At 40.1% G+C, this 19443-nt stretch overlaps 1 protein-coding gene across 1 annotated transcript in view; it reads right to left on the bottom strand.

Moving 5' to 3' along the window:
* The window catches only part of TG (thyroglobulin), a gene marked incomplete at its 5' end in the record, with an annotated part of 167437 nt that overhangs the window by 83759 nt on the left and 64235 nt on the right, over positions 1-19443 (bottom strand). Inside the window, 4 exons of the mRNA XM_082479172.1 lie at positions 1482-1646; positions 2748-2882; positions 16056-16121; positions 18279-18422. Coding sequence (XP_082335298.1) covers positions 1482-1646; positions 2748-2882; positions 16056-16121; positions 18279-18422 — 510 coding nt within the window. The remainder of the gene's footprint in view (positions 1-1481; positions 1647-2747; positions 2883-16055; positions 16122-18278; positions 18423-19443) is intronic.

Genomic DNA, 19443 nt, shown 5'->3' with positions numbered 1-19443 from the left:
ATGTGAGACAGAAGAGCTTCAACAGAAGGTATTGGGCAGAACCCATGTCCAAATTCCCTACAGACCCACGCGGGATTGCTGTTCTGGAAGTGGGAATCACCAGTACAAGTGCTCGCTTTAAGTCAGGCACATGTCTGCCTTCTGCACGCCAGAGAAGGAAAAGAATGTGAGACTTCACTGGAACAGGTTGCCCAGGGAAGTTGCGGAACCTCCATACCTGGAGGTGTTTAAGGTCAAGGTGGGTGGGGTTTTGAGCAACCTGATCTAGTGGACAGTGTCACTGCCTATGGCAGGGGGGGTTGGAACTAGATGATCTTCGAGGTCCCTTCCAACCTAAACCATTCTACGATTCAGGGTAACAGAGGGCCTTTGCCACCTTTATCCATCTCTTGCCTCTATTGTGAATACTGCCACGCTTCCACAGAACTTATGCCAGTACCTACATTTTAGGTCAAATATAATTGCTACCTGCATTTATTTTTTGCTTGCAGAAAATTATGAACTATTTGGCCGTTATAGTTTGATCCATTTTTCTTCTTTTTTATTATCAGGATTATCTGAATCATTAGCTATCTATCCAAAGAGGAGGTTTTTCAATAATGCCTTACACTTTAAAGCAGAGCTAAGTGATACCTGGTACTATTTCTCTCCTAAAATAATTTATTTGATAAGCAAGAACCAAATTCAAGTCAGGTGACTAAAAGCAAAACTGTATATAAATTGACAAACACATAAGTAGTTTTCCTATCTCAGTGTGTGAATTTGTTTCATTTGGTAATGATAAACCCCCTTTTCTCTTATCAAGTTTGCACCTAGAAGCTTCTCATTGATTGTCAGTTCTTCACAAAAACCTCAGTGAGCATAAAAGGAAATATTTCTTTCCATTCCATTGTTCCTTGGTTTCTAATTAATTCTAATAAAAGAAAGAATCAGTATTACACCAAAAGAAAGCAGTATCTTCTAAAAACCAAGGAAAAAACCAATGAAAACTTAGGGTTCAAAATAAGGACATAGACAAACAATAGAATTTCTGCTCTCTACACAACTTCTATTTCTCTCATAAATAATTTTCATGTCTTTAAAAATATCAGTTTATCTTGGTTTGGGTTTTTTTTGTTTATTTTCTCCAGAGATTGTCCTTAAGACTTTCAACTGAGAGCGAGTTTTCAACACACTTTGTGTTATTCTCCGAGTTTAGAAGGAAGAACACATAGAAACACCTAATGCAAATGGAGAGGAAGGAGCTGGGCTTTTCTTGCTGGTTTTTGTTTGTTTGTTTGTTTGTTTGTTTGTTTTTAACATTCTGCTCTTTTACTGACCAAACTTCCTTTATTATACCTGCTTCAATACTAGATGGTAACGCTAGGATTTTGTGCATCCGTACTGCTTTATGCCTACTGAGGATTTCCTCACACCCATTCAAGAGAATTGTGCGCAGACCGCCACAGCTTCCTTCCTCCACAGCCTTAACCTGCTCTTACCTTGTCTCCTGTAGGTATACGTAGCTGGCTCTTTGAGTAAAACCCAGCAGCTGTGCCCTTGCAGGCCATGTGTGCATATCTGCGTATCAGGGTAGAAAAGGCATCTTATCGCTGAAGGCTGGATTTCCAGTGTAACCACTGTACACGACTGGTTCTTTGAACAAGCTGTAAGGTGAAACGCAAAGAAAAAGAGCAAGTAAAAATATATTCTCAAAGTATTTTGTACGACATCGTTGTAAGATGCTTAAAAGAAAAGTTTTACAGCAGGTCAAGTAACAAGGATTCTGCTGTAATGCAGAATAATGGGACATAAATGTCCCCAGATTCCCAGAACATTCTCCAAAATAGCCAAAGACAATAGGTTATATTGGCTTTAAAATGGAGTAGAGAGAGAAAAACAGAGCAAGAGAACTGTTATCGCAGCTCTTAGGAGAAGATGATCATCTTCTAATAAAGTACTGAGGACTTCAGCTGAATTCAAACGGTCCCCAGGGAGCCGTAGGGGAAGGTTTCAGAATGAGAAAAGTGATCCTCTTACTTGTCCCAGTTTGTACTCAAAGGTGGATATCCAACACCTTTCCTTTAGAAAGGCTCCTTGATACAGTTGCGGTAAAAGGAAAGGGAAAAAAAAAATCACACTTTCTCATCTTCATAAGATGAGGACCATCTACTGCAGGAAATGGGACCGTTCCAAGGGCCATATTCTGCAGTAGGTGGGCGCAATAACTTCACTTTTGCTTATTTCTAATGCTCTGTGGAATTTGAGGATTTGCCAGCCATGTAAAGTTACAGGACTCTTTTCTGTCTAGTCAAGCTCATGATTAAAGCATTTCCCAGCTCTCAGTTAACCCGCCTTCACACACCACAGCTACAGGTTATTTTAGATAATGGTAGGTGGCTCTGCCATCTGTCTCACCTGATGAGCATCCCTTAACTGTTCGTTAGAAAATAATGACATTATCCCTTTAATTACCTGCTACAATATTCTCCAAGGAGTACAACACCTGGAAAAGCAAGAGGACTCTGTGCCCAAGAGACATCAAAATTACCTAACCACTGTATGACACTTTATGTCCATTGTATCTTTCATTAGATAAATTATTTCCCTTCTCTCGAAATCATAGACACCAGGATAGTATTTAAAAATAAGTAAAATCAGTGTATCTATGTAAGAAAGGGGGTTGGGAGAGAGGAGAGAAGCTCTTCTTGGTGTTTCAGTCTCATGAGGCGATATTATCTGTAAAGCTATGAATAAACATTTCTTACCGGATAGACAAAAGTCTCTGGCAGTGGAAAAGTCATTGGATATATCTCTACTAACTTGCACAACTTCAAAGTTTGAGATGGATGAATCCATGAGAACGGAGGACACATTTAAGGGTTGCCATATATTCAAATACTCTGTAAAATGAACCGTACAAAAATAATATACCTAGATAAATCAATAAAAACTTCAGAGGAAAATAATATAGAGGTAAAAGCGCTGGGGAGTTCCCCAACAAAAGATTTTCACCTTCCTTTGCATCAACAGGGAATAAACAAAATATAATATTCAAAAGTCTTCTGATTGACTAGAGGGTCCAGTCTCATCTTCAGAGGTCATATACAACTAGGTTTACAAAGGTATTCAGTTAATAAAGAGGTAAATCAGAAGCAGCTCCATCCAGGTTTGCATGTAAATCCAACTGATTTAAATAAAAGGTTTCTGAAAGGCCTTATTACTTTAAAGGACATGGGTCATACTGCTTGCACATGAGTTCCTGCACAGGTACAGCTACTACCTCCTCGGAAAGCAAGTGGGGACCCTGCATGTGACTGAGCACTCCCAGAACCTCCAGCAGACATCTACATCTCTACCTAAACCAGGAGCTGGTTTCCTAAGGTAGGCTTCACCTCAGTCACCCACAAGGTAGATATCTACATCTGAGTTAATTACACTAGACTCCTAGTACTATCAGAAGGAACAGAGAGTTTTGCTATACAATATCTCCATCCTGCTTTAGTTGTCTGCTTCAGGATGGGACAAAGCACCCCCAGGAACCCACTGATTACATGAGCCAGATGTCCATGTTGTCTGTATAGGAAACCTCATGGGAGTAGCTGAAACGGAGATGTTTATGTTGCCTGCATACAGCTACACACAGAGAGAGCAAGTCCCAACCTTACAGACTAAGTGAAAATGAGACAACGGTTTTCACAAATGTTATATTTTGTCTTCACTTCCCTTGAAATCAACCAACCAAACGCCCACAGAAGCACATGCAATTTTCACAGATTTATAGACTTTTTTTTTAAAGGTTGCAAGGATTATTTTGATCATTTTAATTTGATTACCTACACAGAATTAAATGAAATTCTATAAACTGTTCTAATGTTATGTAACTGCTACACAATTCTATTTCATACGTATATATACACATATACACAAATACATATAGATACATATACATATATACATATATACAAACATGGATATTCATGTACATACATGTACACATGCATATACATGTGTGAGCATATATATACACATACATACTGACTCTAGTATTCAGCAAAAAATATTCTTCTGTCTCACAGTGGATTTTAAAAAAATGCCACAAATATTCTTTTCTCATACACAGACAGAAATATCCTGCAGGCTCTCAATTTTGCACACAGAAGTTAAAAAAGAAGGCTTGGGAAAGAATGGGCCTTTAATTATTTTAGTTCCTTTCAACAGTTCAATATGTTTTAAAAGCAAAAGGACCCTGCTGCGGCCACCAAGTCCTAACAGGAGGTTGGCCTTACCCTCTCCATGTAATTGTAGGGGCAGGACAGAGCTGAGTCAGCTGTTGCCTTGCTATTCCTGGTGAGCAGATCTTGCCCTGTTGCTTGAGTTCATCTACCACAAAGACGCAAAAGTTGTGACCATTCATTTCATTAAAGATTTCTTCTAGTCTTCTGAGAAATGTGTGACTTCCAGAGATGGCCAAAGTTTCTTTCCTTCCCCTTCTCACAGAAAGACAGCTGTGACCATACCACCCAACATTAAATCTGAAGCTGAGATATGGGGTGCATACAATCAGAGTTTTGGCATGCCCTCCCTGAAACTTGGGAATCCTGCTGTTGACATACTTGTCGAGTTGATGAGAACCCAAAACCCAAAACAGACCACAGACTAGCCTGGTTGCATCATTCCTTGAGCAAATAGGCAGGGAATAGCAATGACTAAATTAGATTTCAAAATTATTTTATTCTGAATAATTCATGACAATGCAGGGCAGCTGCCACAACCAAGGGCTCTACGTTGATGCTAAAAGTCTTTGCTTTTGCAAGGTAAAACCTTTCCAAGGAAGTGTACACCTCAAGCATGTGTTATCTCCCAGAGGACAAGCTGGAAAAAAAACTCCATGCTACCACCATTGCCAAGGCTGTTACCTTAGCACTAGCTCCTTTTGCTCTCAGCCTTTCTGGAGAAAAAGTCTAATAGATTCATGGAGTGATGAACAGACCTACTGTACTTTATATGCCTTCCCAAGCAGCCCAGGTGTGAACTAGGCAAGAAAGCAGCACTGGGTCTCGCAGGTCCTTTTCAGCCACCCTAGAATCATTCTATTCCTGTTACATTTGGGGACAACTTTTCCAAGAGCCAGAGGCTGAAAGGCTCCAGCTAAGTAGAAATGAAAATTAGTTTCGTATTGTACTGTTATATGTTAAAGACCACATACTTGACATTGCAGAGCAGCAAAGTCATCAGCAGCACTGTATTCAGAGGGAGTCTGAACTAGGAAGTGAGCAATGACCCTGCAATCACAGCTTGACTTGTGCAGCAGACTTAATGCACTTAATTTTTTTCTTCCCCTTAAGGCAATGACTATTCCATTGTTTCAGAGGAACACAGTGATTTTAGTCATGTGGAAATTACTGCATTTCATATTGTCAAGGGTTTCTCTATCTTAAAACCATCTAATATGACCAGTTGCATGACCCATATTAGAAAATTTCAACCTCTACATCTAGGGTGGCTGTTTGTGGCATTTATTTAGAAAGATCATTAAAAATAGAAATCAGCTCTGTAAGTGATGGATAATTAACCATTACATCATCTCCAGAGATTATCTGCCTGTACTACTAGATCCCCCAGGTCTTACTTCTCCAGATTACATTTTGTCGATTTGTGTTTCCAATTATTTCTTAAATATATTTTCTGAAAATATGAACAACAAAAGGGTTGTTTTTTTAATCAATATGTTTCTACATAAGAGCAATGTTGCCATCTTGCATTGTATACAGTACGAGTAACTGAGATCCTACTGCTGGAACAAATAATCCCCCTAGGTTCAGACACAAAGCTTCAAATTACTAGCTGTGATTCTTTCAAAAAAGAGCCTTGTCTGGATTCCATTGTAAGTCAACAGGTCTGGGTGCATCAGTGGATTTGGAAGATATTTCACCAGATTGACTCTCTTCCTATAGCTTCCCTGACTCCCTGAGCGACCTGGGCAGATCTCATAATCCTCATATGCCTCCGTTTGCCCACAGGTCAAACATTCAGAAGCATTCTTGCTAAGCTAAACTCTACTCTCTCAGGAAAGAAATTCAAATCAATTTCATAAAAGCAAAATAGATTCCTTGTATTCACACCTCTGACATTGAATTTGGCCTCCTGTATCTATTTCCCTGAGGTTTACAAGCTTACCATTATTAAAATCTTTTGAAGGTGCTCAATTGTGAATGCACACTGTCATTATTAGGTACATATAATGTGTTCTGCATTTGATCACAAGCTAAACTTCCTACTTCTATATTAAAAGGTTTTTATTTTGTCCCTTTATGTGGGATAGAGTCATGTTAGTTACATTCATTTTAAATACATATAAGACACAATGGGCACTTTGCAACCTGTACTGGGCACAGAAGTGTGGCCACTCATGATGCAAACATCCACAGATCATACATTCATACCTAAACTACATTTTATTTTGCTTATTCGTTGCCCCCTATCTCACAGAAGTAACCCTTTCACCCTCCCACTACCCCCACAGGGTTAGTTTTTGTGTTGGTTTGGAGTTTGTGGTTGGTTGTTCAGGTTTTTTTCATTCTCGAGTCCTGGATGAAAAATTCATAATCTCAGCTCAGATTTAGATCATAGAATCATAGAATAGTTTGTGTTGGAAAGGACCTTTAAAGGCCATCTAGTCCACCCCCCCTGCAATGAGCAGGGGCATCTTCAACTAGATCAGGTTGCTCAGAGCCCCGTCAAACCTGACCTTGAATGTTTCCAGGGATGGGGCATCTACCACCTCTCTGGGCAACCTGGACCAGTGTTTCACCACCCTCATTATAAAAAATTTCTTCCTTTTATCAAGTCTAAATTTACCCTCTTTTAGTTTAAACCCCTTGTCCTATTGCAACGGGCCCCACTAAAAAGTTTGTCCCCATCTTTCCTGTAGCCCCCTTTAAGTCCTGGAAGGCCACAATAAGGCCTCCCCAGAGCCTTCTCTTCTCCAGGCTGAACCTCAACTCTCTCAGCCTGTCCTCATAGGAGAGGTGTTCAATCCCTCTGACCATTTTTGTGGCCCTCCTCTGGACCCACTCCATCAGTTAAAGGATTAAAGGGCTTTGCTCTGACATTAAAATAAGCATTAGTGTTTCTTCATTTATCTGCATCTGGTGTCAGCTGGGCAGAAGATCAGAAAGGGAAAACACTGGAAGTCTCAGTATCTAAACAGGCCTAACAGAGAGGATGAGACACTGGACCTGTTGGTCACCAACAAAAGTGAGCTAATCAGTGATGTCAAGATTGGAGGCAGCCTGGGCTGCAGTGATCATGCACTAGTGGATATCGCAGTCCTGAGGGATATGGGTCAGGAGAAGAGTAAAGTCAGGACCCTGTAGTAGGAAGTGGGGTAATGGCTTCAAACTGGGAGAGGGTAGATTTAAATTAGATATTAGCAAGAAATTTTTCACTCTGAGGGTGGCGAGGCACTGGAACAGTTTGCCCAGAGAAGTTGTGGATGCCCCATCCCTGGAGGTGTTCAAGGCCAGGCTGGATGGGGCTTTGAGCAACCTGGTCTAGTGAGAGGTGTCCCTGTCCATGGCAGGGGGGTTGGAACTAGATGATCTTTAAGGTACTTTCCAACCTAAACCATTCTATGATTCTAAGATAACCCAGAGCTGTCTATGGACGGCACCACTGTGGACACTGCCAGCCAGCATTTAGCTGCAAATGAGATTTTTTTTACTAGTGGTTTCCTTCTTCCCTTCTCCTGGCAGCAGGTCCAGCAATGCCCACAGCCATGCACGCTCACTTCATTACGTGGGCAAACCAGAACTTTCCATGGCTGATCTAAGCTTGCCTCCTCTACAAACTGCTCTCACAAGGCACACAGCTACAAAACTGGCAGTGCTTCACTGAAAATGCATACTGCACCTGACGGGCTGGGAGACATTTCTGGTTTATATATAGGTTAAGCTCTGACCTTCCAAACCACATTCTGGCAAATGCTTTGATTGGATAATTACAGCACTCTGAATCCAGCCAACCCTGTAACTTTTATTGCAAAATTATAGTTGTTCCATACAGAGCCTCGCTCTTCCAGATGTTCTTGTTTGGGTAGGCAAGGTTTAAGACTGGATTTGCAGAAGGACTCACACTGGCCTAACTCTGTTCCCACTCAAGTCACAGGGTCACAAGACTGGAATAGATTCCCTGGGGGCACAGGTTTCAGCCTCCCACTTTCACATTATAAAATCCTTTTCATAAAGTCAACAAAAGTTTCATCACTGACTTCAGTGGAAGCAAAGAGGGGTCAGTTCTGAGTTTGCTGGAGAATTTGACGTTTGAGATAAGGAAACAGAGATACAGAGGAGCAATAAAATAACAAGCTAAATTTAGAAGAAAACTCCTGAAGTTGAGGAGGTACATAAATCAGATCTCTGAGTTTGGTATGCCTAATTTATGTCTGAAAGACAAATTCTGATCTTAATTCTGAGTTTTCTTAGCCATATTTAATAGCCCTGGCTCAAGCCAAAAACATGCTTACAGACTGAACCCAGTGCTTTATATTCCTAGTGTTCAGAGATTTTTCCAATGAGGACTGCTAACCTGTTTGTATACCAACAACCTGTCTGTATACCAACAATCTCCAAAACTAGCAAATCATCAACTTAGAGTGGACCTGCAGAAAACACACTCTTTGTAAAATATAATTGCTTCTCATTTTTGTCCAGCCGCTGACATTTGAATAATTCAAAATGAGTCATTTTTTTAAAACTGCCGCACAATAACTATAATCAAACCTCAGACAAATATGTCCCAACCTAACAAAGGTGTTATTTATAGCCTTTAGCAGTGAGAAATCCTGCTATGCTCGTGTTAATTGCAAGCTTTCTGCCTCCTTCAGTAGTGCCAATTATAGTAAATGGTATAGTAATAAGATACTAAAAATATACCAGATATTTATCCAGGTTTAAAATAAGATGTTTTCAAAAGGCTAAAATCCTTATGTTTACAAACAGAATAAAAATCCAACTTAAGACCAAAGAGAGTAATTCTACACCAGAGGTCCAATATATGTATATATATTCTGTATGGGAGAATGGTAGATCCGTTCCTGAGGATGGATAAAAAAAGGCTTTGTTTCACACCAAAGATCTCTCTGACATATCCTCAGCATTGTGGGAAAACAGGAAGGCAAATGATGCTATTAATCACCAAAGTCAGCTACATCAGCACATGTACCACCGTCAGCATCTCTGTTGAGAATGGAAATACCCCATGTGCTGAGATAGCCCGATGGGAAATTTATTCCCACATCGGAAAATCCCATAGCCACTGCTCAGTCCTGCATCAAGGGAATGACTACAAATCGTTAGGGGATCACAGGAGGCAGAAATAGGATGGGCCTAACAGATCATTACATCCATATGACTCTGTGTTTTCTCAAAGAATTACTTGATTTGAATGGAGTGGGAATGGAGCCCGTATGATCTGTATAGAATCTGCAGTCCCATGCAGAGGTCATGATTTAAGCACCATTGTCTCCTAGCTGTTGCCAAATCTAAGACAGATAGCCGTGTCCTATTTAAGACCGAGGAACCTGAAGACACAAATACTCATTAAACTTTGGATAATTACTTTATACATCTCATAAATCTCATAACAAAGTATAAAAGCAGAAGTTATACATCAGTGTCACTTCTCCCAGTCACTCCTCCCACATTCCCACACGCACAGGAATATTTGCAGGCTCTCCAGTTTGCTTTCAGCACAAGTATTCCTTCTAAAAGGCCAAATGACATTTCATAGGTTGGTTTGCTTCTTTCAGTCTTAATTGTAGAGATATAAAAAACTCCACAGCTCAAACTCCTGTGCATAAACCATTTGAATAACAGCATTATGTAACCGTAAAATCCCAATACATAATTTCTTATAAAAAACTTTCCTCATCTTCCCGTATCTTGCAGCTGGCTGCAGAAAGTTCCATTTCAAACCTAATTATGAGACCTGACTGTTTTCTATTTTACATAACATTCCTCTATAGTCACACAACTCAGCGGAGTTGTTATTTAAATTCTAGCGTGAGTAAACCAAGACTGCAACATGACATATTAGCATTTTCAGCACAGGCACTCTTAAAATAACAATTGTCCTCCCATCGTTAAAGGTCACAGATCATACCTGAAACTAGCCACAGATGGTTCCATACTCAGTGTCATCACAGCACGTTAACTTCTTCAGGGGGAAAAAATGCTCCAAAGATAACAAGTTGGACTTTCCCAGTCTGTTCAGCCTATCTATTTTTCAAGAATTATTTCTCAGACGACAGAAATTATGTGAAAATCGTGACAGACCAGCAGGAGCGTGCTCTGCTCCATGTGATAGAAGTACAAATAAAAGTATTCATTTAGTTAAAGATGAAAACCACACATGCAGTTAAACATACTACAGATTAGTGATGAAGATGACTTGGAGAGTTTAACCTTGTATCAGAAAGAATACTGCAAGAATACATATAGGCAGAAGACATCGAAGCAACAACAAAGAAATAAGAATTTAGGTGAAAGATTGTGTGCAGCTCACCTCACTCCTGCCACACCGCAGTGACCTACAGAGCACTTAAATCCCCTTTTTTGCAGTTTAACAGGGTGTCTAATGAGTGTTAGAAATGCCTAGCGGTGCTGCTGGAAGGGAGAATAACTTGGGGAACTCCAACAGGAGCCTCAACTGTCGAGAGGAAGCACAGGACTACAATGGGCTGCTGGTAGAATAATCTGGTACAAGGCAAAGAAGAGGAAAAACCCCAAGCCTTCCCTCTTGCTGTGTCTCTCCGGAGGCTAACCTCACATGGTGAAGGGATTTTTTTTTTGCATCTTCCTTGTGGCTGAAGGCTGCTCTATGACAGGGCATGAAAAGAAGCCGCTGTTGAACATTATTTCTGCCACTGCAGATTCAAAGGTCTAGAGGTTTTATGAAGATTACTGCTCATGAATATCTTCAAAAGCCCAGACTGGGGAAGAGAAGGAGGACAAATACATGTTTTTGATCAATTTATTTAGGGAGAGTCTCAGTGAAGGAAACACAAGCAAATTATTTGGGCGAGACAAAAGAATTTGGTCTCAGCTTTTCATCTATTAAACCTGTAGTGACTGCAACTGGACTCTCCTTTGTGTACAGTGGGACTAACAGGGCTGGACAGTACCTTGCAGCTCCTTGGCTCAAGGATTTCTGCCTTCAGACAGGTACTAAGATAAATTCTAGCTGTCCCTTGTTGACTTGAGGCAGTTAAAGACTGTATATGCAAGCTTTAAAAAAAAAAATAGAGTGAGATTCTGAGTTTAAATAACACAGAAAGTGAAACAAATTAAGATCTGGTGACAGTCTAAAGAAAGACAATTTAGCTCTAGGAGAGCTGGCTTCATTGTGAAACAAATGGGCAAACAAAATGGTTCGGGGGCCATAAAATTTTCTTTTAAAGAGTGTTCTCCAGCTTATTCAGGGACAAAATAGAGAATCTTGACAGGTTTTGTTTTGTTGGTTTTGGTTTTGTTTTAAATTAAAGAATGGCACTTCAACATCTCCAGGGCAGAAGGATTCTACTGGCTCTTCAGAGGTGCTCAAATCTAAGGTGACATCCTTCCTTAAGGGTAGAGATGGAGAAGTTGGTAGGTAACAAGCTGGCCTCCTGCATGATGTCCAGGATTCCTCAAAATTCACCTTCTTACAACTAAATAAGCCAACTAGTGTAAGATGTTACCTCAGCTTGCAAATCTTGCTCTCCCATCCATTTAAGTAAAGACAGCAAAGGAGCCAATAGTCCTACTAATTTCAGCTAGGAAAGCTGAAGTATGTGTGAACATGAGTGAGAAGACCTGTTTTCTCAGAACGCTATATGCTAAAACAGCTTCTCTGTACAATTGCTAGATGAAGGTCCTAGCCAGTTTTCAGACAGAGCTAAAAGACAATTTGATGGAAAACCGCTTGATCCAAGATGCAAGTCTGCCCATTTCTCTAGCCTGCTGAGGTCCCTCTGAATGGTGGCACACCCACCTGGTCTGTGAACCACTCCTCCCAACCTTTTATCATCTTCAAACTCACAGCAAGTAGACTCTGTCCCATCGTCCAGGTCATTATTCAAGATGTTAAATAGTATTAGCCCTAGCATCAACTCTGAGGGTACACCAATGACTGCCCAATTACCTTCTTATTATTAGCTTGTCTGGAAATTATTTCCAGAATCAGTTGGCTCTACTACCTTCCCAGGGATAAAGGTGAGGCTGACCAGCCTATAGTTCCCTGGATCCTCCTTCTTGCCCTTATTGAAGACAGAGGTGACATTTGCTGTCATCCCAGCCTCAGGAACCTCCCCTATCACCAGGGCCTTTCAAAGGTAATTGAGAGTACCCTCAGAATGACAACAATCAGCTCCCTCTGCAATTATAGGTGCATCCCAGCAGGTCCCATGGATTTGCATGTCCAGCTGTTTCCCTAACCTGATGGTCCTCCATTGAGGATAAGTCTTCCTTACTGCAGTCTTCCCCCTAGTCTCAAGGGCCTGAAGGCTGGACCTACCAGTAAAGGCTGAGGCGAAGGAGGCACCTCAGCCTTTTCCATATCCTTTTCCATCAGGTCTCCTGCCCCATTCAGCAGCAGACCCAAGTTTTCCCTACCCTTCCTTTTGCTGCCCATGTACTTGTAGAAACCCTTCTTGTTGAGGCTTTTTCTATTTTTCTGTGGTCCTACTTTCCTCTACCTGATCTATTAAGAAGAACAATGAGTAAAAGAAGCAAAGTATCTTCTTCCTACAAGACTGATCTGGGTTTCTTCACAACGTGTCAGGTCTGAAAACACCACAGACTTGGAATAGAGTCAGCACCCTGACTGCAAATGGGCAGAAGCAAAGTGCTGGGCACTCAGTCCTCAGCATTTCAAATTGACTAACTAGAAACTGAGGCAGTAAAATACATTAACTGTCTATTAAAATATAGGCCTGGCCAGCAGGTCGAGGGAGGTGATTCTGTCTCTCTAGTCCACGCTCGTGAGACCCCGCCTGGAATACTATGTCCAGCTCTGGAGCTCTCAACATAAGAAGGACATGGGCCTCTTGGAGTGAGCCCAGAGGAGGGTCACAAAAATGATCAGAGGGCTGGAGCACCTCTCCTATGAAGACAGGCTGAGAGACTTGCAGTGGTTCAGCCTGGAGAAGAGTAGGTCCCAGGGAGACATTATAGCAACTTTCTAGTGTCTGAAGGGGGCCTACAAGAAAGCTAGAGAGGGACTTTTTACAAGGACATGTAGTGGTGGGATGAGGGGAAATGGCTTCAAAGTGGAAGGGGTAGATTTAGATTAGATATCAGGAAGAAATTTTTCACTCTGAGGGAGGTGAGGCAGTGGAACAGGTTGCTCAGAGAAGCTGTGGAAATCCTATCCCTGGAAGTGTTCAAGGCTAGCCTGGATGGGGTTTTGAGCAACCTGGTCTAGTGGAAGGTGTCCTTGCCCACAGCAGGGGTGTTGGAACTAGATGGTCTTTAAGGTCCCTTCTAACCTCAACCATTCTGTGATTCTATGATAATTGTGCTTCAGTAAACTCAGACTCTAGATCAGACATAACACTGACTTCACTGTTTCACATAGCTTTCTGGCAAAGTATTTAAATTTAAGTATCTTTCTGATCTTTTGATGGAAAGCCATATACTTTACGTATATATACACTTACATGTGCGCGCACACACACATATATACTCACACACATAACAGTGTCATTTAAATAGTGGCATTTTTTTACCCTCACCATTTGGTTACCACACAGGAGTCACTATTATTTTTTCCCCCCATGTACAAGCAATACCATAATGTTGCAAATGCAGCCAGTGCTAGCTTTTCTATGATGCCGAATCCTAAACCCATTAATCTTCTATAGCATATATTAATATAACATATATAATCATAAAGAGTTTGGAAACAATTTTTTTGAAAATTTTCCAAAACCTCTGACAATGTGACAGAGATAGCAATCCGACCTAAATAACCAGGCTGGTACTTTTACTATCAAAATGAGGCAGAACATAAGAAGGACAGATGGTGCCCAGTTGCATTTTGAATGCGTTGCTGCACACATTGGTGTCAGAAACCCAAAGAGTACAGGATAATAGTGCTAATTTGGCATTCAGGCTAGTTGTCCTCTTTGTAATTCATTGACTTCTCTTGACTGCTGTCCTCAGGACAACAACTCCAATCCAGAATCCTTCCTCTTCATGGGAAGCTCTGCTCACTTGGGTGGTTAATCAGACCTTTGCTAACCAGAGACATACCTAGTTGCTCTGCATTGGGAGAGATGACCTGGAAATGGGTGTGATAGATCAAGATTGTTACTAAGGGTAAGATGAGTACCTCACTTGCTGTGGTTAAGTTCTGAGCAGTCTTTAGAGTAGAAAGCAAACAACAGATAGAAAGGCCTAATTTTCTTAAGTGCTGCATAGGTCACTATTTTCCTAGATTTAAGAAAGCAAGAAAAACACAAAAGGAAAATGACAAAATTACTACAAAGCTTCACAATGGGCGGGAGAAAGCTTTAGTAAAACAGTTTTCTACATGTCATGGGAAAAACACTTTGCAAAAGAGTTGAACTGCTGAACGTACATATTAGCTCACTAGCTCCTTCCAGCATTTCAGACAAAAAATATTTCTGCTTTCCTACATAGGTGTTTTTCTTCTAGTACACTAAAACAATCATTAAAAAAGCACAAATTCTACTAATAATATAAATTGCCTGAACGTGATCATGACTGGTAGTCATAGATATGATGAAATAGTTAGTAATAGTTCTGAACTCAATATTGAATATTCAATCATCTCCTGCAAGCCCAGTTGCATATGGTTTAAGAAAAGACAGACACAAACAGATTAACAAATTTTCTCAGATCAAGCAAATAATCAAAGGCAGAGATGGATGAGACTTCTCAATTTCAGTCTAACCTAAGGGTTAAATAGAGTTATCTGACTAGTCAACCTGCTTCCTTTCCGTTACACGCAGCATTTAGCAGATATGCTGTGTATTTCTGGAAAGGACACATCAGGGAAGCCTGTAGCTGTTGACAATTTGCATATAGTTTTAGGGGGCAATAAACACAAAGCCCTGAAAGACAGCAGTTAAGTTTCATTTATTAAGAGGATCCACCCACTTTTAAAATAGCACATGTGAGTACCGTAAGTTTAATTTAGTGCAAGACTGAAATAAATTTTTCTTCCCGACACAAAAAAAAGATGGTGTCATAGCAAGTTACAGCATCTCTTCAAAAGTGGGACCCAACACACATCTCAAATACTACATTTTTCGTGATCTGGTTCTGAATCTTTGAGATAATATTCCCACCCTTGAAGGAAACCACAAACAAGGATTAAAGGCAGTAGAGTTTATCTTTCTTCTGTATCACCAATTATAAAGCACTATAAAACTGTATTAATTTCTGGAGGAATTGTTCCTTTTATCATCTTGGTTTTGGGGAAAAACTAAATTTGCTAAATTTGACTTTGCATCTCTATTGCGATTGTTTGTATCTATTTGGAAACTCATTGTTGCTCCTTGCATTCAGCATCAGTGACAGAAACTGCTGGTGACTTGTCTAATCTGCCATCCCTTGTCATCCTGGCAAGAGCAAGATGCTACAAGAAAGGCGCTAGAAACCCCACAACAGTGGACAATAACACAATAAACAGCTTTTCAGGATGCTGCCCTTGCCAGAGCTTTTCTTCATTGGCCACTGCACTAATATATGAAGTTACATCTATTGAAAGTGATGTGACATCCCCACTTATAAATGATAAATTTCTTCATTAATCCTGCCAAATATTTTGCCTCAGTGACCTCTTGTGGTAGTGAGTTTGAGAGATATTAGGCCAGCATTGTGGACGACAATGATTTTCCATTTAAATGATAAGCATTTAATAAAAGGAATACTTGCTGCATCTGAATGAATAAACTCATGGGGAACACAACCATTTTATCATAGCATGATCTTTGAGTAATATATACAAAAATATATACAAAATAAAGGATGTGTCCTTGTTTTAGCTTAATATGTGAATACACTTACCATTTTCTGACCTGAGAGGTAAACTAACAGGAGGACACAAGTTAGGCACAGTGTTCTTCAAGTCAGCTAAAAGCAAAAAAAAACACAAAATATTTGAAAACAATTATTCTTGAAGGTTTAAAAGAAAAACCTTAATATTTCCAGTATTACTTCTGGGATCTGAATGTTGCATCTTCTTACCCCAAACACCATGAGTAAGGATGCAAGGCTGCTTTGGTATCTAATCCTTTTGAGCTCATACATGACACCAGACTTCCCTAAGTTCCTGTATTCATAAACATTCCAACAAACAGTTTTGAGAACACAGTTCTTTATGAACAACTCATTTCAGTTGTTCTGTGTTTTTTTTTTCCATGCCCCTCTCTGTATTTGGTTTCCTACGTAACAAGACACATGAGATTTTCTCTGCTTCCTGATTAGCAAACTGGAGTTTCTCAGAAAGAGAACATTGTTCTCATTAGGAACAAGTCAGTTTTCAACAGGAAGATTTTAAAATTAAAATTCAAATAATCATTCGTATTTTCCACACACAAAACTTCCTATTTGCTAACATTTCTATTAAACATTTTGTAATTTTAAATAGCAAACAAGAAGTTTTGCCTTTGCTTTCATACTTTGTAAAACACTTTGGCTAGTCAAATCAGTTATAAATTCTCTACAAAGACAAAATAAACCACCATCCCTACAGAAGCTGAGGATAGATCAGATTTTCTGTTTGCTTCTTCCACTTTGTACTTTCCACGCATGTAACCAATACATATTTCTTAAAACTCAGGAGTTTTTACCATTCACAGGAGTGAAGAATTGGGGCTATCCACAACTCTCTTTAAAATGTTGCTATATGTTCCTCATTGACTGCTTGGCAACCATGACTATACATACAGAGTCAGATTTCTAATGAGCAGAGCCGCACGGGCAAACAGCTCATATGTCAATTTAACACACCGTGAAATGTGGAACACAAGTACTTTCCTACAACAGAGGACTGTGGACTAAAACCAAAGACCCTGCTTCATGCTAATGTCCCACTGCCTATAGTAAATTCCTCCTTCAGATTTCACTCATTTTTCCCTTTTAGCCTCAGAGCTTTCTTGTTCCTCTTCCTGGTTCCCAGTCCCCCAACACACCAGTACAACTGATACAAATTTTTGTCTGCAAATATCTCCATTTGCATAAACATCTGTGCTTTGAGCGTGTTATGGTGGAAACACATCTGAAGCTTCTTCACTAGGTAAGGAAATGTCACCATTCCTCCTAACACTATATCCCCTTTGCATACACCCAAGACTCCTCTTCATCATCCCTCTGTCTGTGAAGTGAGAAACATACTTTATTTTTAGGTGTTTCTTTGTCAATGAAAGGAAAAACAGTTCCAAAAAGTGGAAGTGTACCTACTTGTCTGCAATCTCCTCTTCACTTTCTACCATTCTTCTTTCTTACCCCTCGTTGCCTCAGCTCCCCCTGTCCCCAGGCTAGACTCAATAACAGGGGATCCTCCCATAAAGGGGGATACAGTCAGACAGGTGTTCATTTTCCTTCTTGTTTCACGTATGTTAAATCAATGTTTAAGAAAGAAGAACTAGACCCAACCACAAGGAGTGTAACAAAAGACAAATCCATTGAAATTTTTCAAAGTAATGGAGTCTTTTGTCTCACTATGTAAAAGAAAATTCACTTTGACTAGATCTGCTTTTGATTCCTCTTGAGGAAATAACCTAGCGTACCATAACTTCTCTTCTTTTTAAACACATGACGGCTTCTTACTGCTTGAAGAACACAGTGCTACCTTGGAATTTGGTCTTGGCCCTTTCTTTACCAAAACAGCCAAAAGTGAATTTTAAATTCTGTAACAAAACCAATCCTTTGAGGCAACCCATCCACTCACACCATTGAACCGTAAGCCCAGCAATGACATGCAAAGAATGATGTTCTAACCAGGGCTGTGCAGCGGGACAAAATTTAGATTCCAACATTGGCCATGAGTCTCCCATACAATCTAAGAAATACAAATACACCTCTGAGATTTTTCTATTCCTTTTCTACAAAAATGGAGATTAAAATGCACCTTTCTTTTCCTCGCACAAGCTCGACTGCCCTGCCTATTTGGACTCCCTGCAAATGGGTCCTCCATCTGAAAGCTGAAGCTCCTATACAATGAAGCTAAATAATAAGCTTTGATGTGCAGAAACCAGTTGGAAAGGCCATGTACCCTGCATCACTTACCAGGCTTTTGATACCAGCCAAATGGGTGTATTCTGACTTCAGCATCTGGCAAACTACAATTTGAAACTTGCCAAGCACTTCTTGTTTCCTCAGAGCACATCTGGATGCCTAGACTGTTCAGGGTCAGGCACACAATCCTTCCACCTGCCAGGGAAATGCATGGTTATAGAAACGATGAGGAAAAACTTCTTCTTCTAGATAGTATTTTAAGGAAAGGGAATACATCACGGTTCCACTGAGTGTTAAAAGAAACTTGACTGACTTAGGCCATTCTAGCGGCCTAAATCTGAATTTGAACTAAAATATTAAAAACTATTTCATTGACTTTGACCTGGATGGCATCCAATTTTAAACACCTGCTAAAGACTTTCTTTTAAACAGATCACTTCCTTTACAGCCAGTGGAAAGAAAGAAAAGTATCTCCAGAACAGGATTCAGTCAACCAAATCTCTTAATGACCCTATACATCTCTCTGCTGACTATAGAGGGAGCATCGGGTGACAACACCCCCTTAACTTAGCCATCTCAGGTGAGTAAAATATGTTTGACTTTCTTGTGGCTTTCAAGTCGCACATATTCTTAAAGATCTGATTTCCTCAGACTAACAGAAATGCTACTTGAGGTGTCTTAAGTAGCTAAAGTACTAACGAGGAGAAGATAGGCAAACTTTAACCCCAACCAATCTTCCCCAAGTAGAAGACTAAAATTTGGGAGCAAAGAAGTTCAGACATCCAAGAAATACATAAGGCTAAGCTGCCCCAAAGTATCCACATACATTATGTGCTTAACGTGCATTTAATTTCATTAATATTCAGGCTTCTAAGTCCCTTCGGCTTTAAAAATGAAACAAACAAACAGAAATAAAAAAATCATAAAAAGAAGTCAACAAGCATCTTGGAAGAGAGGTTGATAAATAAGACATAACAGTTCCCTGAAGTTTTATCAGTTTGAATTTCATGCTGTCGGAACTGCAGCCTCTCAAGGGCTCATTCTCATGAAGTTGTCTTAATAATTTCTGAGTTGTGGAGTGTCATTGCACGGAACTCCTAGAAATGGTTATGATTACTCAAAAAAGGTGCTAAAGAGAGTTGCATAAGATCTGCAAGGGCTTTTAAAGTGTCCTTTGCAGCAAAAGAATGGTGAAATTTGTAATAATGTAGGAAGA

The sequence above is a fragment of the Vanellus vanellus genome (assembly GCF_965231255.1).
Source record: "Vanellus vanellus genome assembly, chromosome: 2".
Lineage (NCBI taxonomy): Eukaryota > Metazoa > Chordata > Aves > Charadriiformes > Charadriidae > Vanellus > Vanellus vanellus.
Note: the sequence above shows the minus strand (reverse complement) of the source record. Positions and strands in the feature narration are given on the sequence as shown.